The 19,067-nt window shown below is 37.3% G+C and overlaps 1 protein-coding gene across 2 annotated transcripts in view; it reads left to right on the top strand.

Moving 5' to 3' along the window:
• LOC106876469 (uncharacterized) overlaps positions 1–19,067 on the top strand; it is a 196,455-nt gene that overhangs the window by 4,111 nt on the left and 173,277 nt on the right. For both annotated transcript variants that reach the window (XM_089341381.1, XM_089341382.1), the window contains exons 2-8: positions 10,396–10,542; positions 11,624–11,758; positions 11,953–12,120; positions 14,382–14,525; positions 15,070–15,327; positions 16,969–17,157; positions 18,547–18,684. In XM_089341381.1, the coding sequence (XP_089197507.1) occupies positions 10,396–10,542; positions 11,624–11,758; positions 11,953–12,120; positions 14,382–14,525; positions 15,070–15,327; positions 16,969–17,157; positions 18,547–18,684 (1,179 nt within the window). The remainder of the gene's footprint in view (positions 1–10,395; positions 10,543–11,623; positions 11,759–11,952; positions 12,121–14,381; positions 14,526–15,069; positions 15,328–16,968; positions 17,158–18,546; positions 18,685–19,067) is intronic.

Raw genomic sequence — 19,067 nt, 5'->3', positions numbered from 1 at the left:
AGACAACACAAATCGAAAGGGATTGAAGTGGGTAAAAGCAATTAAATCCCCAAATGAGGGAGACTTCCAAGGGTTGCTCATGGAGACTCCACAAAAACCACGATCCCCTTGACTTCTAAGACAAGTGCCCTCTCCATTTCATCTACCCTCAATTTAGAGGTGCATGCTTAGTGTAGGCCCGTTCACTCGGACCATTAGCGCTACACTCACTGACCTTTTAACAAAATTGCTGGGAGACAGCATTTCTCTCTCTCTGCCCTCAATTTCCTTCTCGAATGAAAAGCCAAAGAGGAAAGCGTTTGTCTTCGGCCCTTTCAACCTGGTTCACCGCACAACCACTTTCGCCAAGGCCTCCAGACAATGAAGAAACATTGCCTGCCCTTCTCAAGACACTATTGATAAAAATATTTCTCGTGTAATCCAAATAACACTGGAAAGAGTTAGATTATAATAAAAATTGTACAAAAAAAAAAGAAACGAATGAATTTATCTGACAACCCTGTAACAAGAAACGTCCTTTCAAATTGTTTATTTGTACTCAAAACAGTTACTTCATGGTAGAGGGAAGAGACGCTGTTCATAGTGGTCATAGAAGTTTTGATTTCAAACATACACTTCAAATTTTTCAATTGTGGTTGTAGCAACATAAATAAATTCATTCTCCGTCCCAGTCAAAACAAATTTGTGAACAAAATAGCAGAAGAGATTTGAAAAAACGTGAAAGTAATAAAAAAGGACTAACAACAGTGACCAAATGGATGTATTCAGTTTAGAAATGACGTCATGACAAATAGAAAAATTATAATAATACTGGTTTTAAATTTTGATACGAAGTTAGCAGTTTTTACTACATTGACCCCGGTACTGAACTAGAATTTATTTTATCGACTCTGGAAGTCAACCTTGGTGGCATTTGAACCCAGAACGTAATGAAGGACAAACTGTCATTAAGCATTTTGCCGGGCATGCTAAAGATTCTGCCAACTTGCTACTTTAATAAATCTTTCTATTATAGGCACAAGGACGGAAATTTTGGAGTAGGGGGCTAGCTCATTATATTGAGCCTCAAAGGATGAAAAAGTAAAGTCGACCTCGGCGAAATTCGAACACAGAATGTAAACATGGACGAATTGTCACTAAGCATTTTGCTCGGTGTGTTAACGATTCTGCCAGCTCGTCGCCTCAGTAATCCTTTCGACTGTTGGTACAAAGCCTGAAATTTGGGGGAGGGGTATTGTCAATTACATCGACTCCAGTGCATAACTGGTACTTATTTAATAGTTCCTGAAAGTCGACCTCGGCGGAATTTAAACTCAGAACGTAACGGCAGACGAAATACATGGTAAGCATTTCGCCCGGCATGCTAATGATTCCGCCAGCTCGCTGCCTTAACAATCCTTTCTACTATAGGCACAAGGCCTGGAATTTGTGGAGAGGGGACTAGTCGATCACCTCGACCCTAGTACTCGACTGGTACTTAATTCATCGACCTTGAAAGGATGAAAGGTAAAGTCGACCTCGGCGGAATTTGAACTCAGAATGTGGGGACGGATGAAATGCCACTGTGCATTTTGCCCAGTGTGCTAACGATTCTTTTCTACTCTAGGCACAAAGCCCCAAATTTTTTTTTGGGGGGGGGGGCCAGTCGATTAGATCGACCCCAGTATGCAACTGGTACTTAATTTATCGACCCGGAAAGGATGAAAGGCTAAGTCGACCTCAGCGCAGTTTGACCTCAGAACGTAACGACAGACGAAATACCTATTTCTGTATTGCCCACAAGAGGCTAAACATAGAGGGGACAGACAAACGGATTAAGTCGATTACATCGACCCCAGTGCGTAACTGGTACTTAATTTATCGACCCCGTAAGGATGAAAGGTAAAGTTGACCTCGGCGGAATTTGAACTCAGAACGTAACGGCAGACGAAATACCGCTAAGCATTTCGCCCGGCGTGCTAACGATTCTGCCAGCTCGCTCCCTTAATGATAGTAAAATTAACTTAAATATTCTCAGCAAAAGGATAAACAACAGCAATGACGACATTAACTGCAACATTCACACTCACACATACTTAAATCTTGCCGATAGTAAATATCGGTGATTTTGTAAGCAGTTTTACCTTTTGGACTGTACTTCTTATATATTCAAAAACTGAATTAAAGAGGCAATTAGGGAAAATTGACATGGATGTCTCTATTGGGGCATTTCTCACATGGCAGAAATTATGTCTGTTTATGTGGGTGTCAACGTTCATTTTATTGTTGTTGTTAGTATCGTCATCGTCACTGCAGCAATAAAATTCACTTCAATTAAAGTTTTCCACGCCTGACACTTGCAAAAATGAGTTTGCTTGTGTCTTTTGCCTAAACTTCAAATAAACTGTGTTTTTTCTATAAACAGAAGTTATTAAAATATGATTGCTTTTTAACACGGTTAATGCGTGTTAGAACATAAATGGTATCTATTGTAAAACATTAATTCTTAGAGTTGAAATTAGGGGTTGACTTTCAAAAGAACATTCTTTTTTACTCTAGGCACGAGGTCCGAAATTTTTGAGGAGGAGGCCAGTCGATTAGATCGACCCCAATATGCAACTGGTACTTAATTTATCGACTCCGAAAGGACGAAAGGTGAAGTCGACCTCTTTCAAAAAAAATATTAATACAATCTGTTGTAAAACGTTAATTCGTACATTTGAACTAAGTGTTGACGGTCAAAAAAAAGAAAGAAAATATTCATTAGAATTTGTCTTTCAAATAGAGTGAGGGTGTATTAAATACGAGCTCACATTTGAGAACAACATTAGATATGTAAAAACATCGGAACCAATCTCTTCCTCAATCAACACATCGTAACTACGTTTTTCCTTTCTCCACTTCGTTTACTTTAATCATTTCCTTGTTGGGCAAACAACTTTGAACTTCAATGCAATGTGGGGAAAGATGGTCTCTTCTGCACATTTTTTGCTTATTTTTCTTTCCTGTCATTGCGCATAGCGAAAACCTAATGCACTTAAAAAGCACACGTAGGCATTTCGGGAATGAACGTGATATGCCGCATCCCATGTCATGTGGATAGGTTACCATACTTAGATACACTTGTCATCATCAATACTCTATCTTTTGAATGTGTCTTATATTCTTCTTGCCATATTTCCAGTTCGCCAATAAGCCGCCCATCATCATCGTTTTGTTCGAAGTCTTCCATTAGTTTCATGAGGAAAACATTGCTGTTTTGTAAAACCGTGAAGAAACATTGGGAAAACATTCCTCTGGAAGGGAGGACTCATTGCGTGTCCCACATGATAGGATAAGTTTTTTTTTTTTTCTCAGACTAGATCTTCTCCAAGTCCAGGAAACTTCTAATGAATATTTTCTTTCTTTTTTTTCGGCATAACCTAGATGTCATTGACCGTCAACACTTAGTTCAAATGTACGAATTAACGTTTTACAACAGATTGTATTAATATTTTTTTTGAAAGAGGTCGACTTCACCTTTCGTCCTTTCGGAGTCGATAAATTAAGTACCAGTTGCATATTGGGGTCGATCTAATCGACTGGCCTCCTCCTCAAAAATTTCGGACCTCGTGCCTAGAGTAAAAAAGAATGTTCTTTTGAAAGTCAACCCCTAATTTCAACTCTAAGAATTAATGTTTTACAATAGATACCATTTATGTTCTAACACGCATTAACCGTGTTAAAAAGCAATCATATTTTAATAACTTCTGTTTATAGAAAAAACACAGTTTATTTGAAGTTTAGGCAAAAGACACAAGCAAACTCATTTTTGCAAGTGTCAGGCGTGGAAAACTTTAATTGAAGTGAATTTTATTGCTGCAGTGACGATGACGATACTAACAACAACAATAAAATGAACGTTGACACCCACATAAACAGACATAATTTCTGCCATGTGAGAAATGCCCCAATAGAGACATCCATGTCAATTTTCCCTAATTGCCTCTTTAATTCAGTTTTTGAATATATAAGAAGTACAGTCCAAAATTATGCCTGTCGAACAACGGCCATAAAGATCAATCGAGTCTTTGTGGTTATCGAGAAAGATAATTTATTTTACAAAGTCCTAGAATGTATTGCAAACTTTCGTTCTTGGAATTTTTAAAAACTAATAAATGCCTGTTCTAAGCAATGTTTTTACTGTTATTTCTAGCAGCTCCTGTTGGTTTGCTCGTAGCTTTTAAATATTTAATTTGCTCACGAATGCTTTAATGTTTTTCACTGTTTACTGTAGCTAGTTTAATGTTTTGATATGCCGGTGCCCCCTCCAACACATACCACTCACCGATGATGGAAGATGCAGTAAACGCGCTGTTTTCTGATTGGCTGAAAATTCTGAAAATTATCAAACGTTGAACACCTGTAACATTTTCGCAAAATTTTTCTGGAATAAATGAATAACAAATTCGGATTCAGCGTCAAAAATTACATCTATATGATGCATAAAAATGTTTTTTAAACACATTTCGACATGCAGTGACGATAACCACAAAGACTCACCAAAAGAGATGTTTTGTACTGCTTTGTAATTAATAACTGTCCCTTATGAAAAAATCTCAAAATTTTTGGAATGTATTTTGTATGTCTCCCCCCCCCCTCTCTCTATTATATATATATATATATATATACTTTATTTAAAAGCAGCAGAAATATAACAAAAGACTGTTACTCTGAGTTTCACGTTCCCGTTCATCGGACAGTTTTGTTAGATGAACGGGAACGTGAAACTCAGAGTAACAGTCTTTTGTTATATTTCTGCTGCTTTTAAATAAAGCATATTACTCTACCTCTGGTATTTGAGTACTCTTTTTTCCACCTTGTTGCACATTTTATGTGCTTACTCCGGTATATATATATAATATATATATATATATATATATATATATATATATATATATATATATATATATAGTACACACACACAGAGTCCTTTCTACTAATTTGTGGAGAGGGGTCTAGTCGGTTACATCAACTCTAGTGTTTCACTGGTACTTAATTTATTGATCCCGAAAAGATGAAAGGCATAGTCAACCCCGGCGGAATTTGAACCCTGAGTGTAAAGACGGACAAAATGCCGCTATGCATTTTGCCCGGCCTGCTAACAATTCTGCCAGCTCACTGTCTTTATATTAGGTTGCCTGGAAAGTTCTGAGCATTTTCTAATATGCAAAAAGGGATATAAATAATTGACCTTTCAATAAATTTTATTCAATGAAATAATTTCCATTATTATTAATGACCTTTGCCCATCTATCAGGTAATTTAAACATTCCGTCAGCATAAAATTTGACTAATTTTGAAGAAAAAAAGTTATCTTGATGCGTTTTGACTTCATCTAAATCCTTAAATGGTTTTCCTTGCGAGGAGTTCTGTAGAGACAAAAAAAAAACACGTGGTAGTCGGATGGCGCAATACCAGGAGAATATGGTGGATGGGGTAAGAGATCCCAGCCAAGTTCATGTAATTTTTTTCGGGTAGCCAGAGACACATATGGCTGGGCATTGTCTTGTTGGAACACTATCCCCTTCCTGTTGTCAATCTCCAGCCTCAATTCTTTGATTTTTTTGCTTCAAATTAGCCAGCTGACGACAATACACATCGGAATTAATGGTCTGGTTTTGTGGGAGAAACTCATAATAAATCATGCCAAACACAAAGCATAGCTTTTTTGGCATGGATATTCATCTTTGCTTGTTGTTTTGGGTGATCCTTATGCAAATTCCAGGATCTTTTCCACGTTCCGTTTTCGTACACAATCCATTTCTCATCTCCAGCCACAAGTTGTTTCAAAACAGGTACACTTTCATTCCATTTCAAAAGCATATCACAAACGGAATACTGGTCCAAGCAATTCTCTTTGGAGAATTTGTGAGGGATCCATACATTATAGTGGGAAATGTATCCTAGCTTCATTGCGTGTTCATGAACCGTACTTTTAGAAACTTCCAACTCCTCTGCAAGTTCTCTAGTCATGATATTTGAGTTTTCTTCGATTTTTGCCTTTAAAACATCATCTAATTTTGAAGGTCTTCCACTGCGACTGTCAACTTCAAAGCTAAACTCTCCAGCTTTAAATTTTGCAAACCACCTTTGAATTCATCATCGCCATAAACTTCACAAATGTTTTTGCAAGTCTTTGCAGCATTTTCTCCTTTTTTTAAAAAAGAAAAGCATTACAACGCGAATATGAAATTTTTGGTTATCCATTTCAAACGTCAATAAAGAGTAACCAGAATAAAAGATAACTCTATTTTTAATGAGGAATAAAGAATAGATACAGTACCACTTCAAGCAACGCCAATGTTTTAACTGTGTGACGTTTCAGGTCTGTTCAAAGAAATGTTTAAAGATTTTGCTTTAAAATGCTCAGAACTTTCCGGACAACCTAATACATAAATTAATAACAAAAATGGACGATAAACGTTCACAATAGTTGTTTCAGCAGCATTTTTGCTTTATTGATGAACAGATCAATTACATTGACTATCTCATGAATGATGCGTAACAAAGCAGGTCTCTCGAAATCTTTTATGTATAAGGGGAGTATTACGAACTGCTCGGAGGAGCAGATCATTGTAACCATCCTGCGCGCGAATTTTTTCTGCCACGAGAGTTCCAGACTCCAGTTATGAACTCATTTGCATATAGCCAATTTATGAGTGCATAACAAGTGATGGGCGATAAGATAAGGTCGCTTGGGTAAGGAACGACCATGCTTTTTGTTTCAATATTGTTTAATAATGCTTCTTGTTTCGGATCTTTCTGATTTGGCGGACACTTCGAATATAAGACAAAAAGCTTTAAAGTGTTTCGGTAGAAAACACACTAAATAAAAACTAAATAAAAAATGGTGTCCGCCAAATCAGAAAGATGACCCTTGTTTCTTGTTAATAATGCTTCTTGTTTCAACCATGGTTGCTTCTGCGTAGTTATTTGTGTTGTTGTTTGCTTTGTAAAACAGTAAGGGTAGAGGGTTGCTAGCACATCACCCTCTACCCACGTTTCTCCCATCCACATCTTTACCATATGGGGTCCTAACAAAATCCGATAATTGGTATAGATGCAAATCTATCGTATTACTTGTCTCCTAAAATCAGGCATAACTTGGTGACCGGTCGACTTACAACACCGTTCTTCGTCTTGAGTTTACTTGGTAGAGTGTGTTTGTCAACTTGACAACAAGATCAAGGTGAGCTCTGATTTGCTGGATGCACATGAATTCATTACTGGAGTCCAGAACACTCGTGAGAAAAAACATTTCGCATCCTGCGTGCTTCCACTTCGTTATTGCAGATAGTTCCCACAGTCCCATATTACTTTCCTCAGCAGATATAAACTACGGAAGGCTACACTTCATTCAGACATTTTTCTATTTCGTTTGGGGGAGGGTATCGTGGCTTTCTTCCTGTGCGATTGATGCTGTTATAGATTATTGCTCTTTTCTTGATACAAATCATTTCCACTTCTGGGAGTGCCATGTCGAATAACATCTTTCTGATATGTGTTAATGGTCTCCGCCTTCCCTTACAGTAATTGGGCGATCCGCCTATTTGCTATATTTATGAAGGACGTTACTGCCTTTGAAAAAAAACAATAAAAAACATGCTACAGTTGTTTTCTTTGATACTTTTGGGGCAGTTAGAGCCATTGTTGATGTTGTTACTATAGTTGACGATTATAGTATTGTTGGAGTTGTCACGAGTCATGTTGGTGTTTAGTAGTTTTGTTTTCACTCTTGACGTTGTTGCGGTTGTAGTAGACGATAGTGTTATAGTTCAGAATTCTTTTGCTGATGTCAATGGGACTGGCAACTGCTACGCATGCTTGGCTACTGAGGTTGTTTAACCACGAGGTCGCTAATACATTTTCTTCTTCTACGACCACTCCTCTGTTTCAACTTGTGCAAAAAAAAATGGATTGCTAATATACATTAGAAAACATTTTCTGTGCTAATCTGCAGGCTGGGTTGTTGCTATGCCATTTACGCACTTTTGCCATTCTTGTTCAATTTAAAGGAGATTCGTCATTTAGTAAACATTCAAATTACTCTGACAAATTCAATGCTTATTTTATTTACATTGTGGATCTGTTCAGTTTGGCTCATGACAACGACAATACATTTCATAGTTGTAAAATAAGACATTTTGAAACTACTGACACGTCAGCAACAAAAAAGTTAGCTGCAGCTTCGTAGCTCCATAGGTCTTTTAAACACCGGTGCGCTTTGTGTGGATAAAACGCCGATGTCGGGCAACGAATAAATATATGTAAATAATATTTCTTCCTTCTTGGTGTTGGTTCTTCGATGTTTACTGGTTACTCCGACGCGAGACCCCCCCCCCCCGCCAAAAAAAAAAGCGTGTAATATGTAACATAGGCAGTAAACAAAAAATAAAATAGAACAGAGTGGTGACATTTAGTAGAGATGACTCGAAAGTTGTTCCTCTTCGATTACTATCGCAAACAGCAGTAGCATTCTTCAACTGAATACATGTCGTTGATTGGTTGAAATTACCCAAATGCGACAACTTTAACACGAAATAACTTCTAAAATACCAAATTTTGTTCAAAATGTTCAAAGTAAACCGTGTGGATCTTTTTTAAAACGGGGGCCACATTTTTCATTAACGAAACACTTTGAAACTTGGATCACTGGTAGAATGTGTCATATAAAACATCTTTTTCTCTTAGTCTTCTTAAAAAAAAAAAGAAATCCATAAATTATTCCATGTTAAAGTTGTCGTATTTCTGTAATTTCAACCAATCACTGACGTCCATTCAGCCGATATACATTAAGTGCCGACTACATAAACAAACGATTCTGAAACAATTAACCCTAACCCTAACTCTAACCCTAACCCTAACCCTAACCCTAGGGTTAGAGTTAGGGTTAGGGTTAAAGCAAATTTAAAATGAAAAAAGCAAATAAAACGAAGAATCGTTTGTTTATGTAGTCGGCACTTAATGTATATCGGCTGAATGGACGTCAGTGATTGGTTGAAATTATCGAAATAAGACAATTGTTTTTCATGAAATAAATTCGAATACAAAAATATTTTTCTGTTCTATAACACAAAATAGTTAAGTATACGAAGTTTGAAAGTCTTTCGGTACCAAAAGCACTACGTAAAACATTAATAAAAAATGTGGCCCCCGTTTTAAAAAAGATCCAACCGTGTTCTGCATAAGACATTCCACCAGTATACGAAGTTTCAAACTGTTTAGTAAAAAAAAAAAATTAATTAAAAAATCTGGGCACCAAATTGAACAGTTCCCACATTGTTTTAAATTAATCATGCATAATCTTCTAGCTTCAAGATTTCGATAATACGTTTGTTTATTTTTAGAATGACATTGTATGGTAGGTGTGAGAGGCCAGATCCAGTCGGTTTGAATATAAAGCAAGTAGAATATGTTGGGCGGAGAATCTTTCCTGTTTGGCTGCCGATTTTCAGTCTCTACAATTTCTGTTCAAATTGATTTCGTATTCGGTGTAATGATGTAGTTTTATATACTAATCAATGCCACGAAATTCATTTCGCCACAAACCAATAAATTAGCATTTAAAGTCTGCAAATTTTGGGTAATTTTAGCCAATTGTAAACCACAGACACATTCATGCCTGTTTCCATAGTAACAAGCCAAACATGGCAAATAAAAGAAATCATTATCATCATCATCGTCATCATCATCCTCTATATTATCATCATTATTTCATATGTGCACGACAGAGCAGACGGTTGGAAAAGAAAAATTACAAACGTCTGGTTACAAGTAACCTTAGATGCCAAGACCCTTCCTAAGTTTCCTATCCGTTCCTAATGATACTATTTTCTGGCGCTGCCTATTTCCTCTTTCCATCTGTTCAAATCTATGGGGATAGTTCCTAATACTGAGAGTCGTCGTCATCGTCATCATCATCATCATCATCAACATCATCATCAACATCATCATCAACATCATCAGCATCATCATCAGCATCATCATCAACATCATCATCAACATCAAAATCATCATCATCATCATCATTAGTAGTAGTTGTAGTAGCAGCAGCAGCAACAGTAGTGGTAGTAGTAGTAGTAGTAGGTCAAAGCAGTTTTAAGTCAAAACTCAGTAAATTCATGCATACACACACATGCACACGCTCGCACACACACAAACATCGCCCCCCCCCCCACACACACACACGCACACACACACATGTATGTCACTGACAAAAACAAAAACAAAAGTGTATAGATATTGTTCTCCGATATCTTTGGCTTCTTTATTGATCCATCTTCAGACAATTTTTTGTTTGTTTTGTTATTTCCGAAAAACTGGATGTGCTGGTGTTTATTGCTTCCAAATCCCTATTATTTTTCTCATCTACAGCTTGTCCACATAACATGCGGAAGTTTGGACCGAAAATGAAGTACGAGTGCCATTGTAAAGAAATAGCTGCTTGTCGATTCAGTGGGAACGCTCAGTGTAAAGCTTTCGGATGCCAGCGTGGTTTTGAAGGACGTAACTGCCAAAGAGGTACGTAGAATGCTGTACTTAATTTTCTTTCGTTCTTCCTTTCTTTTTTTTCTTTTTTTCTTTTTGTTTTAACTTGTTTCAGTCATTTGACTGCGGCTATGCTGGAGCAGCGCCTTTTAGTCGATTAAATGCAAGGTATTACATAATTGAATTTTTAAATGACTGGAATAACAAGTAATTAAAAACGAGACATTTCATGTGAAACAACCTAATTGAAACATTTCTCATGACACCAGCAGACAAAATGGAAAAAGCGCTGCCACTCTATCTCATGGGGCTCGTGGTGCAAGGATACCACGTGACTCATTAACAACGGACTTCAATTAGATGGCTGCTGACACGCATGATTTCCTCCACCCTGCAACGGGTCTTGATTTTCATTCCGCAGGGTGACCAAAGCATCACCCACCTCACCGAGCAAACTTGGAGGGGATCTCCTGGTTTTGTCGTCAAGGACCTGACCATGTAACAGGTTGTGTTGGGTTTTATGTTAGTACATGATAGTGACCTGACATAAATGTGTGTGTGTGTGGGGTCTGCACGCGTGAGTATTTATGGACAGAAAGAAAGATAGATAGATAGACAGACAAACAGATAGATAGATAGATAGATAGATAGATAACACGAAATAACTTCTAAAATACAAAATTTTGTCAAAAACGTTAAGAGTATACCCTGTTCTACGTGACACATTCTACCAGTATCCGAAGTTTCAAAGTGTTTAATTAAAAATAAAATTAATTTAAAAATCTTTGCATGAGATGGAACAGATCCTAGATAGATAGGTAGGTAGGTAGGTAGGTAGATAGATAGGTAGATAGATAGATAGATAGATAGATATATGGATAGATAGATAGATGGATAGACAGATAAATAGATATATAGATAGATAGATGGATAGACAGATAGATAGATAGATAGATCGGTAGATAGATAGGTAGGTAGGTAGATAGATAGATAGGTAGGTAGATAAATAGATATGCACTGTGTATATAGTAGTGTAATTACTACGTCTTCCTACATTCCTCCTCCGATTTATCATCATCATCGTAATCTAATCTCCATTTTCTTCCTTCCTTAGTGGTTTACCCTGACGTATCAAGGATATATTCTGCAAAAAATGCTTCAGCAACAAACTGTATGAAGCTACCATTTAAAGTGATATTTCCAGAGCTATATCGTATCCAATACGTGACTGTGAAATGTTACCATTATTGTAAGTCATTTATTATTAATATCTTTATTAGCGTTATCATGATTATTATTCTTGTTACCGTTGTTGTTTTTGTTTTTGCTTTTGTTGTTGTTGTTGTGGTTGCTGTTCATTGGCACACACACACACACTCTCGTACATATGTAAGGTATATGCTGACATAATCTTTCAAAATTCTATTTCATTTCTATTTCCAGACGGTAACCGTTACAATTCGTTTTCAGTTCATTTCGACAAAGACAGCAAGAAGCCCTTTTGTTCAGGAACTTGTAGCATGAGTGGAGTGGGATGTATAGGGGATGCAAATGCAAAGTCTATGACAATATCAGGAAAAGATATCTGTATTGGAGGGTTGTATGTATCAGGTTGGTCTTCCTTTATTCATATATTCTTTTATTCTTTTACTTGTTTCAGTCATTTGACTGCGGCCATGCTGGAGCACCGCCTTTAGTCGAGCAAATCGACCCCCGGGACTTATTCTTTGGAAGCCTAGTACTTATTCTATCGGTCAGTTTTGCCGAACCGCTAAGTTACGGGGACGTAAACACACCACCATCGGTTGTCAAGCAATGTTGGGGGGGGGGGACAAACACAGACACACAAACATACACACACACACACACACACGTATATACATATATACGACAGGCTTCTTTCAGTTTCCGTCTACCAAATCCACTCACAAGGCTTTGGTCGGCTCGAGATTATAGTAGAAGACACTTACCCAAGGTGCCACGCATTGGGAATGAACCCAGAACCATGTGGTTGGTAAGCAAGCTACTTACCACACAGCCACTCCTACACCTTAATATATATATATATATATATATATATATATATATATATATATATATATATATATATATATATATATATACAATATACATACATACATATATGTATATATATATATATATATATATATATATATATATATAATATATACCTCACTCCACCCACCATTATACAAACACTCATACATACTGTTCAATTCATTACTCACACCACACACCATTAGGCACACCCCCACCCACACTCACATGTACATGCACTCACACACACCTTCTCCCTCCATACACACTTGCACCCAACACCTCCCAGCACCCACACCACACACACACACACACACACACACACTGAAACACACACACACGCACACAAATATGCGAAATGCACATCACTCCACACAATGCAAGTACTATGTTACTTATACACATACAAACACGGTCCCATATGTATACTCTGACCCAAACACACACACACCGTTCACTTATGCACACACGTTCATACATAATTCTAAGCTCACCCACATGTTATACTTTATTTTATTTTATTTTATTTCATTTCATTTTATCTTATTTATTATTTTTTTAACTGCGGATCTCAAAGGATACATAAAGCTACAAATAATATATAAATATAAATATTAGGTTTGGAATGGGGGGTCCGAGTTCCACAGGAGGCCTTTGACATCTTTTTGTATCCAAAAGGGGTTTTCTTTCGCTCTTCAATATTTACCTGCTATAAAGCAACAAGCTGGCAGAACCATTAGCACACCAGGCAAAATGCTTAGCGGCATCTCATCTGTCCTTACGTTCTGAGTTCAAATTCTGCTGAGGTTGACTTTGCCTTTCATCCTTTCGGCGGGGGGGTGGGGGGGGGGGGGTCAATGAAATAAGCACCATTTGAACACTGGAGTCAATGTAATTGACTTAACCAATCCCCTCCGAACTTACTGGTCATGTGCCAAAATTTGAAAGCAGTTTTTATATGCTGTAAGGTGGCAAGCTGTCAGAATCGTTAGTGTGTTGGGCGAAATGCTAAGCAGCATTTAATTCATCTTTATGTTCTGAGTTCAAACTCCACCGAGGTAGATTTTCTTATCATTATTTCAGGGTCGATAAAATAAGTACCAGTCGAGTACTGGGGGGGTCAGTATTTACATTACATGCTATAAGGCAGCGAGCTGGCAGAACCATTAGCATGCCAGGCAAAATGCTTAGCAGCATTTCATCTGGTTCTACATTTAAGAGATGATGTTTTATGTACATTATATTACATTATTTACATTTGACGGATATGCCCACGAGCATATGGTGTAGTGGTTAAGAGTGCGAACTACTAAGCCCAAGATTCCGAGTTCGATTCCAGGCAGTGACCTGAATAATAATAATAATAACAATAATAATAATAATAATAATAATAATAACAACAACATCGAAAAATACCTTAGGAATGAGAAAACAGGTTCGAAATTTCCCCCAAGACACCTGACGAAGGCTGGAGGGTGTATCAGCCGAAACGTTGTGTTAACAACAAACAAGATGAGGACAAATATCTGTCAAATGTAAATAACGAGCGTTTCATCTGTCTTTACGTTCCACAAAGGTCAATTCACCTTTCATAGTTTCTGGGTCAATAGAATAAGTACCAGTTGAATACTGAGGTCGATCTAATCAACCTATCCCTCCCCCAGAATTTCTGACCTTGTGCCAAAGTTTGAGAAGCAATATTTACATACTATATGTATGCTTCGAGATCCACTGTTACAAAAAACAATCAATAGACAAGAATGTTTTATTAAAATGCCGCACATCAATCTGATTGACCCTTATTTTTAACTTAGGGTGTGCGTCTGGGTGGTATGGAAGTGGTTGTTCCAAGCAATGCCATTGTCTAAATGATGCTAACTGCCACCAACACACAGGAGCTTGTCCAAATGGATGTGAAGAAGGATGGACTGGACCAGATTGCCAAGTAATAACTTACCGTAAGTATATTTCTATATATTGTGATGTGCTTGCTATAAAGATTTCTATGGTGTGTGTGTATGCAATGACAAGTAAAAGATAAAAACATAATACCAAAGACATGTGTACATTTGCGAAATAACACAAAGATTTCTCTTTTTGAAAGAAAAGGCATTGTGCAGACCACATAAAATATATGCAAATGCTTTGTGAAGTCCTCTGTTGGGCCATGAAGTCAGGTCGAATAGAAAAGATCATTTGAAATCTGAAAGGCACAAAATGTGTTTTGATGTTAGTTTATCAATGTTTGGATAGTTCTTTTAACCCTTTTGATACCAACCCGGCTGAAAACAGCTCTGGTTCTGTAGTACAAATGTCTTGTTTTCATAAGTTCTCATAGCTTTGAAATTTTCATGCTATGATTGTTTATTTTTAGAATGACATTGCTGGGTAGGTGTGAGAGTTCAGATCTGGCCAGTTTAAACATAAAACAGGTAGAATAATTTGGCCCGAATGGCTAAAGGGTTAATAACTGACTTTCATAGAATTTTCTTTTTATTTTAGAAAATATAGCAATTGGTAGAAGCGCTACACAGTTGTCGACTGCACGCGTAAATGGTGTAACTGCAATAAATGGCAACACTTGTCGGAATGAAATTTACTCAATGGGAGCCAGCCTAGCAGTGGATGGTAACTTTGATCAAAACCCACTACACAGGTCTTGTTCTCGTTCAGTAATGACCCTCAGATCATATTGGACTGTTGACCTCAAACAAACGTATGATATTTCGCAAATGAGGATCTATTACAACTATATCGAGGGTAAGTGTTTTTGCTTCTTCAGTTATTTTTCTATGATTTCAAATATTCTTTTCTATTCTGGGCACAAGGTCCAAAATTAGATCGACCTCAGTACGCAACTGGTACTTAATTTATCGACCCCCGAAAGGATGAAAGGCAAAGTTGACCTCAGCGGAATTTGAACTCAGAACGTGAAGACAGATGAGTTAACTGCTAAGCATTTTGACCAGCGTGCTAACGATTCTGCCAGCTCCCTGCCCCTTAATATTCTTTTCTACTCTAGGCACAAGGCCCGAAATTTTGGGGGAGCAAGCCAGTCAATTAGATCAACCTCAGTACACAACTGGTACTTAATTCATCGACCCCAAATACTACGGTGGTGAGCTGGCCAAATTGTGAGCACACTGGACAAAGTGTTTAGCAGCATTTCTTCTGGTTTTATGCTTTGAGTTCAAATTCCACCAAGGTTGACTTTGCCTTCCATCCTTTCAGGATTGATAAAAATTAAGTACCAGCTGCACACTGGGGATTACTCCTCCAATGAAGTTTCAGGCCTCTTGCTTATTGTACAAAGGATTATTTCAAATATTAATTTGTATTATCACATTTCAAATATTAATCTGCATTATCCCCTACTTATTGCTACCACCTGGTCCTTAATCGCCCTTAATATGATCAAAGGGATTAAGGCGATTACACTGATCCCAGTGCATAACTGATACTTATTTAATCGACCCCGAAAGGATGAAAGGTAAAGTCGACCTTGGTGGCATTTGAACTCAAAATGTAACGGCAGACGAAATACCACTAATGTTTTCACCCGGCGTGCTACCCTTATTGTATTAAATATTATTCTTTTCTGCTCTAGACACAAGGCCCGAAATTTTGGGGGAGGGAGCCAGTCGATTAGATCGACCCCAATACACAACTGGTACTTAATTTATCGACCCTGAAAGGATGAAAGGCAAAGTCAACCTCGGCAGAATTTGAACTCTGAACGTAAAGACAGACGAAATACCGCTAAGCATTTTGCCCAGCATATTAACGGTTCTGCCAGCTCGCCTCCCTTATGGTATTAAATATTATTAAAAGACATCTTGTGCCACAGAAATCAAGAATTTTTTTCACATACCCCACTACAAGAAATGCTGCCCTAAGCTGCCCCGTCTCTAAACTTCCATCTTCTCGAAGCTCCATGTAAATCTTGTGCTAACATAGGAAGTCAATGAAAGAATTATTCTTTTGGACATTTGTCACTGTTTAGATTTCATTATGGAAAGTTGTCACCATGCACACACACACACACACACATACACACGCCAGCACATACACACGCACACACACGCACACACACACACACATGCAAACACACACACATGCAAACACACAAATGTTTTGCCCCACATGCACACACAATCATAGATGCCCACACCCATACACCCCCTACACACACATTCACACATGCACACTCACATACTCACACATACACTCGCACACAGCCTCGCACACTCACACATACATGCTTACATACACTCACATACACACACACTCACACACACACTCACACATACACTCACACACAAACATACATACAATGCATACGCGCATATACAGAGCTATTTTTGTTGTATCTGTCTATCTTTCTGTTTTTTTCTTTTCCAGTGCATGAGAAATTCTCATTTTTAATTTTGGTGTCCATAAACAACGTGAATAGAATATGCAAGAAATTTACTGATCTTGAGAGAACTACAGTTATTGATGTACAGTGTGATAGTCCCGCCAAAGGAAGTAAAATCACAATAATCCTGTTTAAAGGCCCTGATCTTAGCTTGTGTGAAGTGGAGGTCCTACGTAAGTATACATTCAACAAATTCCATCCAACCCATGCAAGCATGGAAAAGTTCACATCAAACAATGATGTTCATGATGCATGTATATAATAAAATGATAGGTGCAGGCATTAGACTTTCTCTTTGAGAACGCCCCACAGGAAAATTTGTGTGGGGTCAAATCTGGCGAACGAGACGGCCACTCAAGCGGTCCTCGCCTGCTAATCCATCGACAGGGCAGGTTGACGTCCAGCCAGTCTCGCGCAAGCATAGCATAATGGGCCGGTGCCCCGCCCTGCTGAAAGTACAGACCCTCTCCTCCATCCTGCTGTTGTAATAACGGTAAAACGGTAAAAGCAGCTTCTGTAGCATAGCCAGATAACTTTGTGCAGAACCATTTCAAAACTGCAATCTTTTGCTCTCTTGTTAATCGGGTGGACATAATCGATATGACAGTATATCTGAAATAGGGGGAAAAAAAGAAATAAAAATATAAGATTTCAGCTTTCAAATGACATATGAAATGGAAAAATTGAATAAGTATCAACAAAGTTACAAGCAAAAGAAAATATATAGTTACTTATGGCAGACCCTGTATAATAATCATTCTAATTTATTTATTCATACTAATATAACCAGTACTCTTAGTAAGTAACAAACAAAAAACACAAAGTTACTTAGTTTATCAGAGGAAAATACCACTACAAATCAATGTTTATATATTTATATACATTCATTGCTTACGGAAAAATAACTGGAAATACATACTTAGAATAGAAATGTTTTTAATCATGATAGAGCCTTTTATAAAATTATTTATATATTATTATTATTATTAAATTTAATTTTTATACTTATAATCATTTTATATAAAGGTAACTTATATCTTAAATTTAACCATGAATATAGTGATATAGTTTATACTTAAGACATATCTTTTATGGCACTTAATACTAAATCTATAAATTAATCCACTGAAATATCATAGATATACTCTTTAATATACTGGTTTAAAGCTACAAATGAAATTACAACAAAAAAACCCTTACAAATCATTTAGTACAATATCAAAAATTTTACCTCAAGCTACAAACCAATCAGTTTAAATTAAAAAAAAAAAAGCCCAACAAATCGTTCAGTGTAGTAACAGATCTGGTGGCAGGAAGGGCATCCAACTGCAGAAAATCTGCAGACAAATTCCATCCGACCCATACAAGCCTGGAAAAGCAGATATTAAAACAATAATGATGAAGATGACGGTGGTGATGGTGGTGGTGGCGGCGGTTGTAGTAATGAGGATTATGATTGAAGAGGTTGTAGGTGAGGGGTTGGGAGTGGGGGATATTCGTTATTTTGGTATTTTGAAACAAAAAAATTTTTTTTTTTCTTTCTTTTTGTTTCATCTCCACAGAATGTCTGCCTGGATTCTACGGTGCCAGATGCAAAGAACACTGTTCTACCTGTAAGAATAGGCAATGTAACCAATTCACAGGCAAATGTCTGAACGGTTGCAACAATGGGTTTGTTCTTGTAAACGGCGTCTGTCAAAGTTGGTACTCTTTTATTATTGTTATCGCTGTTGTCGTTTTTTTGCTTTCATCCTTTTGTTGCTGCTGCTGTTGTTGTTGTTGTTGTGGTGTTCTTGTTGCTTATGTTATGTCGTTGTTGTTGCTGTTGTAGTTATTTTTCTTGTTGTTGTTGTTAATCTTCTTATTTTTTGCTATGTTGCTGTTGTTGTCATCAATGTTGATGTTGTGGCTGTTGTTGTTATTGTCATTGTTGTTGTTGTTGTTTATATTGTTATATTTTGTTATGTTGCTGTTATCGATGATGTTGTTGTTGTTGATATTATTAATGTTGTTGTTGCAGTTGATATTGTTTTGTTATTGTTGTTGTTGCCATTTCTGTTGCTATTGTCGTGGTAGTGTTTAT

The sequence above is a fragment of the Octopus bimaculoides genome, chromosome 24 (assembly GCF_046866305.1).
Source record: "Octopus bimaculoides isolate indiv1 chromosome 24, ASM4686630v1, whole genome shotgun sequence".
Classification (NCBI taxonomy): domain Eukaryota; kingdom Metazoa; phylum Mollusca; class Cephalopoda; order Octopoda; family Octopodidae; genus Octopus; species Octopus bimaculoides.
This window is presented reverse-complemented; position numbering and strand designations above follow the sequence as displayed.